Source organism: Anguilla anguilla, chromosome 14 (assembly GCF_013347855.1).
Source record: "Anguilla anguilla isolate fAngAng1 chromosome 14, fAngAng1.pri, whole genome shotgun sequence".
NCBI classification, from domain to species: Eukaryota; Metazoa; Chordata; class Actinopteri; order Anguilliformes; family Anguillidae; genus Anguilla; species Anguilla anguilla.
The window spans coordinates 11,181,888-11,198,317 of NC_049214.1; the positions used below are offsets into that span (position 1 = coordinate 11,181,888).

General features: G+C 38.7%; 2 protein-coding genes across 3 annotated transcripts in view; one reads left to right on the top strand and one right to left on the bottom strand.

Moving 5' to 3' along the window:
* The window catches only part of adamts6 (ADAM metallopeptidase with thrombospondin type 1 motif, 6), a 74,857-nt gene extending 70,948 nt beyond the window's left edge, over nt 1–3,909 (bottom strand). The window contains exons 1-2 of the mRNA XM_035389931.1: nt 3,784–3,909; nt 1,704–2,068 (exon numbers count right to left, since the gene is read on the bottom strand). Of these exons, the coding sequence (XP_035245822.1) occupies nt 1,704–2,068; nt 3,784–3,880 (462 nt within the window). The 5' untranslated portion in view covers nt 3,881–3,909. The remainder of the gene's footprint in view (nt 1–1,703; nt 2,069–3,783) is intronic.
* Nucleotides 3,910–11,508: 7,599 nt separating this feature from the next.
* On the top strand, nt 11,509–15,994 carry LOC118213144 (placenta-specific gene 8 protein-like). Of its 2 annotated transcripts, none has more exons than XM_035391867.1 (5): nt 11,509–11,610; nt 12,744–12,838; nt 14,397–14,521; nt 15,353–15,501; nt 15,778–15,994. In XM_035391867.1, exons 2-4 carry the CDS (start codon nt 12,754–12,756, stop codon nt 15,455–15,457), a joined length of 315 nt encoding a protein of 104 aa, XP_035247758.1. In that variant the 5' UTR covers nt 11,509–11,610; nt 12,744–12,753; the 3' UTR covers nt 15,458–15,501; nt 15,778–15,994. The 2 variants fall into 2 exon arrangements, with proteins under 2 accessions (XP_035247758.1, XP_035247757.1); XM_035391866.1 differs by having other exon boundaries at nt 15,353–15,461; nt 15,778–15,952.
* Nucleotides 15,995–16,430: the final 436 nt, after the last annotated feature.

A 16,430-nucleotide genomic window follows, 5' to 3' on the forward strand; every position in this document is an offset into this window, starting at 1 on the left:
TACATCCCTTACCAGTTTACAGCATTGCCACCCAAACACAGAATATTTATATCGTTCTTTATGTGCAATTTCTTTAGGAACCTGCATGCATAAAACTTGTGATAGCTCAAACTGCCATGTGCCAGGAATGTAAACTCCTTCCCCAGTATATTGCTATTCCAAGTTTTTCATTCTTTATTTTATGGGCTAGAGTAAGAGGTTTAACATTGGTTTTTAATGCTCTGAACCAAATTAGATTTTATCTGATCCTAGTTTAATAAAACAGTTGAAACAAATCATTCTTTTATTTGTCATTCTCATAAGCAAAGTGCATTGTGATGTAATCTCTTCCAAAATTGCAGAGATTCAAAAAAATGCAATCTGCACCTGTGAAACCAATGCAACTTTTAGCTATTCCAAGCTATATGAATCATGTGGCATCACCTATAAATTCAGTCTACCAAAGTTGCAGTAAAATATTTTTTTAAACACTACATTCCAATGTAATACATTCAAACAATCAATTAAACAGAGGAAAAACCCCATAATTACTGGGATGTAGACCAAACTACACAATATGTGACCTCTCAACACTCCCATCTTCACATAAATCATAAAAGTAACTTGGAATACATTTATAAAAACACATGGCACATTCTCCAGGTCTGTGAAATTGCAATGGAGCCAATTAAAACCTCTGACAATAATAACAAAGTGCACAAGGAAACACAATGGTGCGCTTGGCAATGTGCTTATAGTTCACAATGCAAACATTTAAAATATTTTGGCAGTGGGGATGAGATTGGACCATTTGATGCATTTCAATGCACATTTTCCACTTTTGGTTTTTATTAGGAATGACTAGAGTTCAGCCAATTGAACGTAACCTCAAATTATACCTTATCATGGGGTGCCAATGCTTTTGCCTGCAATAAGAGTAAACACAATGCTAACACAATGTTTTTATCTCCAGATTAATGCATTTGGCAAAAGAGCAACAGAGGGATTTTTCCGTTCATATGAAGTAGCCAAAGTAAGGCAAAGTAAAGCGTTTAATAGATTTATAGAATTCTGTAGTTAATATGGTGGAGCTGGCCAGCCAGTTTGTCTCAGTACAGGACTGGATATATGCCTTAGAATTAATAATTAGCTACTTTGTTAATGTTTGGTCAGCATATTTTTTCCAACTCTTTTTTCCCTAGAGTGGAATGTGCCTTTATATCACTTTTATTTCCCAAGGGAATACTTTGTTGGAGGAGAGTAGCACACTGAGTGAAAGTTGTGTGACAAAAGCATATAATATCTGTGCAGCCCTCAGTAACAAATTACATTTTGACATTGAAACAAGGTGTCAAAATAGTTATCAGAAAAGGCTCACTCAATTGGTTACAGTATGTGTGTCTGTGTGTGTGTGTGTGTGTGTAATGCTGTGTTCAACAGACCAGGGCAAGCACCAATACTGCCAGCACAGCCATCTATCCTGTTGCTCCATCTTGCCCAGAGAAGTGCAAATGCAAATTAGCCATGTGTCACCAGGGGAAAGCTTCTCGCATATTTGTTAGTAGAGTAGGCACAGACTGTATATTCCATGTCCACAAGAAAGCCTAATATTTCCCATAATATTTTCAAATTCAGTACTGAAGTGATCATACCCGTTTTTACTGAAAATAATAATGAAATAATAAAAGTATCAACAGCAGTGACAGGTGCGTCACTCTACTCACCAAGCCCTTACAGTTGCTCAACGCCACTTTTGTGGTGCTGTATTGGTCCTGCAGAAATCCAACATAATGGCAATTATCAACAAAGTCATGCCGCCATTCTGGTCCATCTTTTCCCCAGTATTCTACAGTAAAATGTTTTGACACCAGGTGGGGATTCGGGGTCAGGTTTAAGTGAAAATGCCTTCCGTAGGCCGACAGCCGGTAGAACATCCTGGAATCGGACGGGTCGGGCCCCGACGGGTCCAGTCCCCTCCTCCGCCGGGCGGGCCGGTGGTGTTTCACAGTGTAGCTCAGGAACTCGCCGTTCTCGTTCACCCTTACCGGGACTGTCAACTGGTACTGTTCAAGGTAGGACAGGAACTCCTCTTTTTCAGGAAGCGTTAGCCCAGGGTGAGGATTTTGGGGGAGGGGGAGAAAGAATAAGTGTAGGGGAGCAGAAGTGAGGGCGAAACGAGGGGAAAAAAACAAGTGGTAATTTTTGCTGATTACAGATGCCATCCAACTTCCCAACTTGCTGCTTCCCAACTCGATGCCCACGGCACAGAGACTGGAATTCTTTCCTCAAGCAAAGCTTCAGCTGAGAAGCAATGTACACTGAGGTAAAGAGGAGGGATCCAAACCTGATTTGACATAAGCCACAATTCCAACAGCTTACCCATTTCTCCTTTTGATTTAGCATAAGTATAAATCTAATGGCATGTAATTACCAATTGCATGAAAGACAGCCTTGTCTACTTTGATTTACGTAGCTTACATTTTACCTACTAAACATGAAAACAGCCCTGTATTTACTGAAATTGATGTGAAGTACCTTCCTCAAGACAACAGTGACATAGATCAATCAGCCCAGGAATCTAACCTGCAGCCTTCTGGATACAAGACCAGTTTTTTTAACCAAAATATCAGATAACTACCCCATGTAACATAATCAATTTGCCAGTGTCTTCAACAATGCTGGAATAATGCAGAAATTTGAATCCTGAGAAAAAGGCAAAAGCTCTGATTTTATAGGAACTTTTAGTTCAGTCTTCATTTGATCACTTAGTCAAAGAAACTGCTCATGTCATGCCAAAGGTGAGAATCTTGTCTACACTTTAAGTTGTTCTCCAAACTGAGGGGGCAGACTTAGGCAGCAGTCTACCCTGGACTTGGGTAGCCTCATCTTATGAGTCATACATCATCTCTCTCTGATTATCTGGTGCACACGTCCATTATTTATCAAGAACCATGTCACCTGCAGAATTAACACCTTCAAATTGAGCACGTAAGTTGTCCTGGATAGGGAAAAGAGTGTCCATAGAGTTATAATTTACAATGAATTAAGCAATTAATTATGATATTGGATAACTATTGTAGTGTAATCATGCTGATCTTCATAATCATACTCATAGGCTCTATTGGTTCAGAAAGTTTCCAAAATGCCTTCAAGATATTTGACTCAAATCTCAATCCTCCTACCATCTAACCTGGACCAGGGCTAGGAGAACAATGTGCGCAGTTTCTTTTCATGAGAAAACTGAACAGCCAAAAGTTTAGATTTACAGTCTACATGTCAGATTGACTCAGTGTGTCTCATTTTAGCCTTTAACACAGATGAATCTACAAGAGATCAGTCTGTATTTGAGTCTAAAAATTTTGTGAGACATTAATAGACAGACTTCAGTGTGACATTGATAAAAGATACTGGGGGCAAACTGGGGTCATGCAATCAGGCTACACATGGACACAAGACAAAGAGGCTGGACCCTTGCTGTTGGCTGAGTTGATATGACCACTCAGTTTTCTATAAACAAAATGTGAGTAGTGTTTTATTTTCCCCTTATGAAACTAAAGGTGACCACCAGTTCATCATAACCTTCCTTTTCTAAAGACAAACACCAAATCTTAGTGGGTTTTTTTTTCAGAAATAGTGCTGAAGTAGTACCACTCTAACTCTTAAAACAGAGCAATGCCTTAACATCCACACCAACTCCCCTCCCCCCCCCCCAGTTAAGGGTAAAACATCATGCCCAAAACATCAAGTGTAAGAGTCCCCTGCCAACTCATGCCCATTAAACAACACATTGCAGAGATAGCCTACCTTGGGAATTGTGCGAGAGTCTGTTGAGGCTTTGAAATTCAGAAGAAGCCATAACTAGGCTCAATATCCAAGTCAGCGTCTTCCACAAAATTTCCATAATTTAGTAAAGATCTAACATGGGGTGGGGGGAGGGGGTTGGGAGGGGGGCTACAGTCGGGCTAAAATGATGTGCTCAATCCAGTATCGCACCATAACAAGTCCATGGTTTACGTCCGTGATATGTTGTCAGACTTGTGAAAGTGTTGATCCAGGTTTCAAATTTATGCTGACAGTGGGCTCTTCCAAGTCTCTACATGCATTTGCTTCTGTGCTTGCTTCCTCCATGTGAGACACAAGAATCCATTAGTCAATTACTTCAAGTAATTCCAAAGCAGCAGATCTATACTGGAGGTCTGTCTTGAACTATCCATCTGTGTACCTGAAAATAAATGATTGCTTATTGTACACTGCACACAACTTGACTCCAGTAGCACAAACATTTTATTCTTGATATATTTTTTTTTTTCCAGTGGGAAATTAAAAGAACATAAAATGCAGGATACACACAGTTCATAATGGAAATTTGACACTGTTTGTCCGATGATTCTGATCTGTCTATCTGTATCTCATATCAGCAATCTTTCCAGAATATATTGTGAACTGTTTCAGGTGCATTACGCACTTAATAGCTGTCTCCGTTAAACAGGGATAAGAGACTGATATAGGATTTCTTCGCCGCGATTTAAGTCGCTGCCTCGGGACAACCTCCCAGAGTTTCAAGCGCTAGTCAAAACAACTAATTGAGTAACTTAAAAAGAGTTCCTACAACAATTTCCTCAAGCGCCTGCAGTCAATGCAGCATCTGGTGTGAACAGATTATTTCACTAAGAGATCATCTTACTTGGCATGCGAATGTTAATGCTAATGCGAATTATAACACTGAAAACTGTTATTTTGGCAAAGTACAAAATAATCAGTTTTGTTGTTCGGGAGTTCGTGAATATTCGTCTGAAATGATTTTATCAGTAAAAAGGGGAAGAACAGCACTTGACATGTTTCAGAGAGAACATCCTCTCAATATAACGCTAATGTGAATTCTTGCTACTGACAGTGCTTTCTTTTAATTGACATTCACAAAGCAGACAACGATAAAACTGCATAAAAGATAAACCACAAACTTGATTATAGCTGCGACCATCAAGTTAAAAGCAATAATCAAATCCATACAATAATTCAATGACATGATCTAGCACTACTTCACAATTTTAATCGAGATAGCCGGTACTGGATGCAATGGCATGGGAAAAGCACATTCACATTCGTAAATGACAGACAGACCTATATAGTACCACAAGGTTGTGCAACGGAATACTCCAAAAGTTGCGGTGCCGCCGCTATCAACACTAAAAAAGAACCCGACAACCACTGGTAGTCAACCACAAATGCGTGCGCTTTCACATACCACACACAATTGGAAGTTAAGCCACTTCAAACACAGCAAATAACCAGTGAATGTTCAACCGCTGGTGTATTGTTCACACATTTCATGCACTGCGACAGAATAAGAGGACAAGGCGAGTTATTCAGCTAATGAACTTTAGTAAGTTGCTGTGGTACGACATCAATCACGATGTAATTTTAACTGCCATCGGCACAAGACAACTTACCTAATATTATTTCTTCCACCAGCAATAGCGCACCAACAGGAGACAGTGGCTGTTGCGGGCAGGAAAGGTATACTACCGGTATTTCAGCAAATGCCGTTAGCTAAACCCGGCGTAAAAGTGGCCTAAATTTTGTAAATTACTTTCGGACAGCAGTCGCCTCATTGGTGTGACAATTTAATTAATTCTGCTTTAGAGACATTGTTTCCTTATGACAAAACATGATTATATGTAAAAAATAATTGCTAAAACGCCAATTACTACAATTCACATCCTACAAGAGTAGGCTGCATAATTTGCTAGGTTTTTAAAAAGTTAACATCCAGAAGCCCAGCTCCAGACAGCAGCGCTAAGTCTATTTGGCTAAAACGCGTGTGACCCAGACAGTTGGCAACCGGCCCAAATCCATTACCACCGGTCACTAAAATAAAAGCAAGCATCTCTTCACAAAAAATAAGTATTTTGAGATGGACCACTGTGTTTCTCATAGTTGACATCCAAGACCGCATTTGCATAATCTACTGCCTTTATTGTTGGGCTTCAAAAAACAAACAGAATCGATAAAGCTTTAAACACCGTTCACATCGTTATTGTATCATCAACATCCCAATGTGACGTTAACAACTGGGATATTCAGGTGACCAACTGAGAAGCTAAATGTGTAACTTGTCTTACCGGTAACCTACCGGTAACAAGTACCCCAGAACCTTCACCTGAGTGCTTCTTTGAGTAGGGTCATTTCAGAACTAACCTTAGCGCCAACTTTCTACGTTTCAGAGTCAGAGCTTTTTCAGTCACTTTATAAATGATAACAAGAGTCAAAATATTTTGAAACTAAACGCTTTCCCACCATGTACATCGCTAAACAGCTTCAAATTGAAGCAATGCAACATATTGCAAAGACAACAGTCTGCTGCCAGAAACAGCCAATAACATTTAGCTAAAAACAATCAAATTTTTTTTAAACTCCTAGAAATTATGTTAAGTTAAAAATGCATACGTCACTATAAAAAGCCAAGCCTGTACTGGCTTCAACATCGGTTCACTTAGTAGTTTTTTAAAGGGTTTGCTACGAATAAACGCTATAGCCTACTATAGGCTGAATAGGCTCCGTAAAGTTCCACGGGAAATGCATCATTTCACTAGGCTACTGCCGCGTAACAGATTGCACGAACGGATAGTTACCGTCTTCATCTTCATTGTCAGAGGCAATGCCTACAGTTGAAAATACAGACAATAGAATTCGTCTGCATTGAAGTTCCGTGCTCACTTCTTCTGACCCTTTTCCTTTCGCTTTAAACAATTCACTGTGATTTGCATGCCGAAAAATGTAAGTAGTTCTCCTTTAAAAGAAAAAAAAGAGAGATGCGAAGCTTCACAGAATCAACTGACTCGGCAGAAAAATCATATTCCATCAATTCATTTACTCAAAAAGAAAGAAAAGCAAGCTGTTTCATTTGTTTGTATTACTCTCTTTAAACGATTATTGACTGTCCATTTTGTTTGTTTGCTTGCTTGCCTTAAACACGTAAGCACCTATGTTCTGCAAAAATTATACCAAAAATTCACTTAAGCAGTGCATGCAGGACAGCAAAGTTGAGTTGAAGTAGCCCCCTTTATTACAGTGCCCGGCCTGTAGCCAAGTTCCGAAGCCGCTTAGAATTGGCAGTCTAGGCTGGGAGGTTCGACTGACGTCATGCAGATGTGCCTAGTCTAACCATCAGCTGTGCGCATGTACCGATGTAGTATCGCGTGAAGGGGGAGGGGGGTCCAGGGGTACAAGTAGGGTACAATCATTATTCTCAAAGTGTTTTAGTGGGTCCAGTATCGTCATGAATGTAAAATTGGCTCGCTCCTGACCTCGTTGTAGCAGACATGTTTTATTACATCTCTAGAACTGTATCTTACCTGAATCACGGAGAGAAAGCTACACACTTTTTACGCAGGGTAAACATGAGAAGATGGTATTCTAACAATTAGCCAGACGATATGCCTTCGTGGAACTTCACCTGTAAACAGAAATGCATGCCAGTAGTTTGATAGTATGTGCATAAATATGGACAGAGTGACATTTTGAATTTAAAGCTTGTATTCATACTGGCCGCCTCGTATTCTTTATTTAAATAAAATAATAGTCATATTACTCGTGTGCTATCCCCCTAAATGATAGGGGAGATCATAATTGGAATGGCAGCTGATGAACGTGGCATACAACCGAATAGAATCACTTTATTTGGAAGTGCTCCACTTGGATAGTCAGATCCCAGCTACCAAATTCGAATTGCAATCCACGTTAAATACAAGAAGTATGGAAAGCGTTCATTGTGTTTTCTGCAAAATTTCAAATAATGACTGAAATGATTGGGTTGCTTTTAAGGAGCAAGCGTCCTAATTCCACCACAAAGACCCCGTTACTGAATTGCAACATATAGATCAGTTAACGATTCATAAATAATGAAAGCATGTTATAATAAGATAACAAGGTAGTAGCCTATTATTTAATATTCTCTCGCCCCGGTCTAATAGTCATCAGGGCAAATGTTGAGCGAGAGCATCAGCCGCAAGATCAGAGGTGGTGATAAAGCAATAAATAAACGAATGAATGAATGAATGAATAATAACGTGCCATTAATGCCGCTTTCATTTCTGCTTTTTCAAACCCCGCATCATATTCTCGACCATTTGTAGGCCTACGACGTTTCATTTTCACTACACATGTGTGCCTTTGACTATTATCTGTCTGAGATGCTCTTAACTTTGCATGAATTACCATATCCTCAATCTGCTGTTTGTCTATACTGTGTTGATGAGACGATCCTGTTTCTACTTTGCGTTTCCAAAAGGTGTCTCTGCACTGTACGATACTGAACTATTTTAACGACCTCGTTCGGGATAACACAGTAAGAAGAAACACAGTTTCCTGGATTATCTGTTTGCTTGTTGCGACATCGTGTGGCTAATTTAAAACACACAAATATTCCTCATATTTAGCAAACGGAGTGACTGCGAACAGACATTCCTATATTTTTAAGCTATTCCACAACAAACAAAGCTGTTTTTATTATTATTATTATTATTATTATTATTATTATTATTATTATTATTATTATTATTAAAAAAATGATAATTTATGTCAAAAGCAAAAATATGTCATTATAAACGACGCATGGGTACATACTTCGACTATGTTTTAAATTTAAACGTTTTAAACTTGTGTATTTCTTAATATGAAATTATTCCTATACAAGGCAAGGTAATGTATTATCAATAATCTGAATTGCTACAGCCTCTTAAGTGATGAAACTTTTGTATTGCCAAGTGTGGTATATGTAAGGAAATTATGAAAGTTGGGTGCAGTGAGAATATGTTTATAATTAAAGAAGTTCCACAACAAAAAGTTACTGTGCAAAATGTTTGTTTATTTATTTTTTTATTTCTTTATGTATGCAGTTTCTAAGAAAACTGAAAAATTAGTTGATGCATTTTTAAACTATTGACAAGAAAACTAAAATGATCCAAACACAATAATTCACAAAACTCAATGCATATTATTCACAAAATAAAAAAATAAAAAAGCACTGTATAGCATCTCTTCAAATGCGATATTTTTTCAGACAATGCTCCAAAAGTCATATATATGCATAGTTGTACCAAATAAAATGGCCACTATGTGCATATATACAGTATATATATATATATATATATATATACATACACACACATATATATATATACATACACACTCATTGGCCACTTTATTAGGTACACCTGTTCAACTGCTCGTTAATGTAAATATCTAATCAGCCAATCACGTGGCAGCAACTCAATGCATTTAGGCATGTAGACATGGTCAACACGATCTGCTGAAGTTCAAACCAAGCATCAGAATGGGGAAGAAAGGTGATTTAAGTGACTTTGAACATGACATGGTTGTTGGTGCAGGACGGCCTGGTTTGAGTATTTCACAATGCACAACCATCTCTAGGGTTTACAGAGAATGGTCCAAAAAAGAGAAAATATCCAGTGAGCGGCAGTTCTCTGGGCGAAAATGCCTTGTTGATGGCAGAGGTCAGAGGAGAATGGCCAGACTGGTTCGAGCTGATAGAAAGGCAACAGTAACTCAAATAACCACTCGTTACAACCGAGGTATGCAGAAGAGCATCTCTGAATGCACAACACGTCGAACCTTGAGACAGATGGACTACAGCATCAGAAGACCACACCCGGTACTAGCAAGTACCTAATGAAGTGGCCGGTGAGTGTATATCCAAGAAAAGGATCCAAAGCCTCCTCCAAGACAGTTTTTTCAGTGCAAAAAACAAGAGAACAGCATGAGAGAATTGAGAGGTGGACCATTGGAAAGAACCGATAATATAGTGACAACTGTGGCTGGCAGCCCATAGGGAAATGGAGAACTGGCTCTAGCATTTCCCCAGGGTTGGAATGCTTTCAGTCGATGACAACAGCATCTCATCACATACCAGCGGCCCCTTCTGGTCAGTTGGGCACCCGTTGAGCTGCACATGAAGTGCCTTCCACCAGCCCAGGTTTTTGTGCGCCCAACCTGTCTACTGGGGAGTGATCAGAAGTGGTCACTGACATCACAAGTTGGAGAAAAGCGTGGTTGTCTGTGTTCGACAAACAATGAATGGGGTTGGGATAAATGTTGCATTCAAAATTGGGGAGAAATGGGGGAAATAAAAAAATAAAAAAACCATGAGACAAATTTTCAGCATTGTCAACTCATACTCCTAGAAAACAATCTAGGTGAATGGACTGATGCAGTCACAAACCCTGAGTTAATGGTACCCTAGCATTACCACTTGCTAATGCCAGCTAATATTTAACCTGATAGGCAAACTAGCAGTTTGCATCCAAGTCATATATTAAGCTTATGCTTGCCAATCCCAGTAAAGTCCACAAACAGACAGCTAGCCAGTTACCCAGACAAGCAGACAAAAAAATATACAAGAAAACATCACTACCTAGTGATCAACCTTGCCTAGGTTAGCGTTGTCAGAAACATATTTCAACAAGGAGACAGCTCGAGATAGCTGGTGTCAGTTTATTAGAATGATGGAATGTTGAGGAAAAACTGTTAAACAAAATGCTACCAAGCTAGCTCAAATCCTGAGAAAAGCCAAATATGAACTGGAGTCAATGAGCACATGTAGGCCAAATCAACGTGAATAAAATAAATGATCTCATACCAATCAACAGCATTAATAAGGCAATCCACCGCATCCTACAGTCTTTTCAATGCAGTCGACCTTTGATACAGCACAGTGGGCCTAGGGAATACACTTGTAAATATGGCAGTTTGAGCTTTGATATGTACACAGTCATATAATGTTACTACGAGTCCACACCTATTCTTTCACGTGACATTTATGATGCATTGTACACCACTGAAGGCATGTATGAACAAAGAATGCAAACATGTTTAACTATATAGGGATGAAACGTTGAAAAATCACAAATTGGGCTGTGGAATTTAAATTCTGAACTCCAAAAAAGCCTGGATTCAACCAAGTTTAACTTTGACTTATTAATCCAATATAAACAATATTTTTTTCAACACAAATACAATGTTTTCCTTCTGTAGTTTTGATGATCATTGGATTCCTAAAACTATGTGAAGGCTTTCATTAAAACAATTTTACACAGACACATATTCTTTTTTTATTATTTATTTATTATTAGGAGATAATCACATAATCTTATGTAAGTAAAAAAAAAACATTGCATAATTAACAGTACAACACAGTGCAGAGCACTTAATTTGTTATTTGTAATCTCCTTAGTACAGGTGGACAGCTCTTCCCTTACTCCTTGTACACAACCACACCATATGGACATACGTGCAGTGAATGCAATATGCTATCAAATTCACAAAAGCAAAGTAGAAAGAAAAAACAGAAAAGGAGATTGCCTGGAGAGAGTCAGTGGACCTGGCCTGGGTGATAAAGATCTGAGTGGGAGATTGATGAAATTACTATGCATCTCATCAATGGTTTGTTTCCTGTTACCATGCAATGAAAAAAAAGATAATGATATATGACACATCAACACGATGTTGCTCATTGGCTGGCGTTGGAGATTTTAAGTTGCGTCCCCTGTCTTATCTTTCTATTCACCAGATTCATTCCAGAGGACTGTATTCCAGAGGCATAAATTCTTACAGGTAAGATATGATCTACCATTGGAGGATATGCAGGAAATCAATTTATGGAAATATATACCATTTTATGTGTATGAAATGAATTAATTACTTAAAATGTATTTTGAATAACTAACTTTGGAATAAGATAATGTTCTAGACATTACGTTTGTATTTTTTCTGATAGCGGGAAAAACATTTGCAGGTTCATTGTGCAATAGCTTGGTTGTGTTTTGAGGATTTACTTAAACTTTTTCCTACGTTCTTTATCTGCAAGACGCATTTGCCATAAAATATGCATTTGGATGGAAAAAATGTTTTGAATGCTTTTTTTAAATTATTATAATACATCTTATATTTACTCTATAATATTTCTTTAATAAACCTAATAAGACCTAGCAATTAATTTTTGCCCCCAGTAGGGCATTAAATGGCCTTAATGTCAAGAACATATATTCGAATATACTGAAATCTACACTACAAGGGACATTCAATAAAAATAAAACAAATATTTTATTTGAAAGTATGTTCACTGTAACGTCAAAAAATAAAAAAATAAAATTTACTTCTGGGTCTCAGGAGGTTTAGACTTTGAGTTGTAAGTTCACTTTAGTGCCAGGTATAAACACAATTATTTGAGAATCAACTTTCCATCATATTTTAAAAGCATATTAATAAGCAATAGCCCAGATCAGCAAATTGAAAGCTCTGTTAGATCAAATACCAGAATACCTTGTCCCCTAGGCTAGTTAATACTGATAATACTGCTACAACAGCGCTAAATCCTATGACAAGCCACACTGTCCTCCAAAACTGTTGCTTTGTGGAAAAGAAAGAGTCCTTTGACATGCTTGGAGGTGATTATGTATATTTACACCAGTTATGCTGGTGCTGAAGCAGCATCTTACTGGCAGGTTATCTAGCAGAATAATAAGATTTGCTCATGTCACCAGAAAATAATATCACAACCTTATCCGTCCCCCAAAACCCTAAAAGAGGGAAGCGTAAGCTTTTTCTTTTTGAAACAAAAGACACACAAACAGGTTTCTCGTTTGACACTGAGATGCTGGAAATTAGATGCACATGGCAGAACCATAAGGCATGGGACAGTGAGGAAGAGGAAGGCTTTTTTGACTCCCCTCTGTTTGACCCCACAGAAAGAGAAAAATGGCTGTGACCCATCAGCCCGGCAGCTCCGCAGCCTCAGATTTCCAGACAGGCCTGTGTAGTGTTGGTGATGACTGTGGGACATGTAAGTCCCTTCTCCACGGTCAATTCATATCTGTGTGTGTGTGTGTGGGGGGGGGGGGGGGGGGGGGGTGCTATTGAGGCCAGATAAAAAAAGTATTTCCCCACATCAGTATGACAGTTGAGTTGGTTCTACTTTTGTTTTACTATGAAATTCCATCTGAATCATCACTGTATTTACAGAACATTCAGTGTGAAACTCAATAAAGGCTTAGATCTTATCTCCTAGTAATATCCTGGGACGTACAATATCTAGGTGAGGCTGAGACATTTTTACACATTGACCATAAATGAAGCAACACTTCATACCTTTGAACTCATCGTTCAAGTATTCCCATAATTACTAGGAGAACACACCCAGCATCCTAACTGGCACTCCCTAAAACAGCAAGGTCCAGGAGGTAATTAGAACAGCTATAGTAACTATCAAAGTTTTTAAATACAAGCATTGATTTTGCTTTCTCTGCAGCGTGAGACACAGTGGTGGTGATTACACCTTAGGGGTAGGGGGTGGGGGGGGGGGGGGGGGGGGGGGGGTGGTGCATTAAAGACTCTGAGCTTACTGTGAGAATTGTATTTTTCTGCCCTGATTTTGTTTGGACAATTCAATCATGCACCATCAAATAATAATTTGCTCTATGACAGAATTCCAACTTTACAGAAATTATGATGCACATTGGGGCCCTAGTATTTTAGATGATAGAATGTAGGAAAATCCCAAATTTTGGCAAATGGGTAAGGAAAGTGTTAAACAATTTCAAGAAGAAGACATTCTTCAATAGAAAAATGCGTTAATCAGAAATGCAGCTCCATCTTTGTCAGGGTTCTCAAGTGATTTTATTTTGTATGTGGATCTGCCATTCAAGTACAGAAGGCGGCACTGGAACTTGAGCTTCACTTTTCATTTAAACTTTCAAATTTCATATAGATATTCCTCCATTACATTTTAGTGCATCTAAAATTCAATGAATGGACAAATTATAGAATTTAATTCTACTGAGAGATTTGCAACAGTTATATTATTATTCTGAGAGCCACGTTCTTATATTTTTACATACGTATATAGCCATTATAGTTCACTGTAATATAAAAATGAGCTCCATAGACACAGATTAAATTGGAGATGACCCTATTTGTATAAACTCATGCTGATTTCATCACTTTCTGGCACTCCCTGCTTATGAGGAAGTTCCTACATCCATAACCGCAAGGTTATATATCAGTTTCCATGAACTGACTTGGCCTTTGCTTCTAATTAAGCAACTCCTCTACTTCTTCAAACACCTACGCAATGCCTTCCAGTTATCCAGAGATATCACTGGGAACGTGAGACATACTCTTGTGTCATTTTAAGGAATTTTTCCACCTCACTCAGGTGCAAAGGTGGAAGTGCCAGACACAGTACAAGAGGCTGTTATTCAATTATGTTCTGCTAAGTCGGTTGCAATTGCCCCAGAATGTTCATTGATAGTACAAAAAACAAACAAACAAACAAACAAAAAAACACAGTAAAGTGCGAAAAGCAGCAGAGAAGATCATCATGCTGTCTCCCATCATGGCAGGCTGCTATGGGCTGTGCTGTTTCCCCTGCATGTGCTGCTCCATTGCCAGCGATATGGACGAGTGCTGCTTGTGCGGCCTCAACATGGCCATACGCAGCGTGTACAGGACCAAGTACAACATCAAGGTGAGCCCAACACTAGCACACCGTCCTGCTGTTCATCAGGGGTCCATTGGGGTCCTTTGGTTCCTTAACATTTTTAATAATTTGTTATTCAGACAGTCGCTGACTGGAACATGTGCAGGTGGAGAGCTCAAAATATTTTAAAAATAGAAAAACCATGGAGACGTGAGAGTAGTAACAAAGAGAGATGGATCAGCAGACTCGCGTGTTTTTGGCTTGTAGTCTCATGTGCACGTTTCACAACTTTCAAGCATTCACACCCCAACACAAAAGATTACTACATAGGAAAGGAACAGATGGGTGAGGAGGGACACAGAAATTTACACAGGGAGAGGAGAGGGCAATAACTCCATTACACACACTAGAGTGAATTTGTAATGGAGGGGTGGTCATTCCTCCCACACTTAAGTCTTTAAACTTCATGTGATGCACAGGTGCTCAAAAAAGTAAATAGCTGGCAGAAGAAAGAAAGAAAGAAAGAAAGAAAGGGGCTTCAAAGGCAATTGAAACTGCCAACATAGACATTATTCATCAATGTGTTCCAGGGTTTTTTGTTTTAAAAAAAAAAAAAATTAACAAATGTTCACTTGTTGCTGTACAAAGGTTTTTGCCCCATAAAAACTAACCTTCGTTCAGTTTTGTGGTCAGAATTTTACAAACCCAATTTTAGCCACTGTTGGTGATGCACCACCACAGAACAGCTCTCTCGACTGATTAATGAGAAGTTCCATAACAATTTCGAAAAGTAAAGTTGTTTAATGTGGAGAATGTGAACCTCAGCTGGCACACCACTAACTGAAATGGCTCATTTTGTCCATTACTGGGTTCCCACAGGGCTCCTTGTGCAATGACTGGCTTGCCCATACCTTCTGTCTGGTCTGCTCAGTCTGCCAGCTGAAGAGAGACATTGATCGAAGAAAGGAGCAAGGGGTCCTCTAAGCCGGTAAAGACTGGAGACGTGCACCGCTGCGGACTGTCAATACGTAAGGTTATCCTGGTCGGCCATATCTTAGTTTCTGTACATTGTAATCAATGGGTTTTAACCTTGCAGGTCTTATTACTGGTGAGCCAGCTAAAAACAATGGGAAAGCAATTGTGGTTATGCATGCCTGCAATTTTGCATTTGACAAAATACAATTATAACATTTTATATTATAAATTGCGCGAGTGTTGTTACAGAGAGGAGATTCTGATTTAATACCTGCCTTATTTTTACGGTATTCTGTACATTTTTAAGTGATGATTATGGTGTCTTTCAGGTGTAACAAGGTACAGAGAGAAATCCACCAAATCAAGTCTTCTGCGCATGTCCAATCGTCCAATCAAAAATGGCGACTCCAAATTTTGAATGTGATAAATGATAAATATATTGGTATGATGTATTCCTTAACACCTTGACGCAATGGTTCAAGTAATAAACTTGTGTTGCACTTAGTCTTGTGGAGGTTGTTTACTCAAGTAAAGCATTGATCTTTATGGAATGTCTTTTTATATTTTTTTTGCTCACATTTTCACATTAAAACCCACTGAGCCAAGTTACTATGCAGCCCTTTACAAGTATATTCCATGTTGCAAAATTCAAGAGCTTTGAAGAGTTATTCAACTTAGATATTGAAAACATTAGTCGATGAACCACTCAGATTTTTATTTGGACAGAGCCTTTCTAACAGTGCAGATAAGACTACGTAAACAGACAGCGACACACTCAGTGGGTTTACATGATGTTTGAAAAAGTTGATTTATTTTTTTAGTCCGGCTAAAACTGGACTTTTAAAAATCATGTAAACACTGTAGTCTGACTGAAATTGTACAAAGTCGATTTTTTCAGAGTTGGACTAACATACCTAGATAATGCGGTTGGGGGTCGATTTACTACAGCATGTATACGCTTCAATAGGCCAAAAATCGCCGC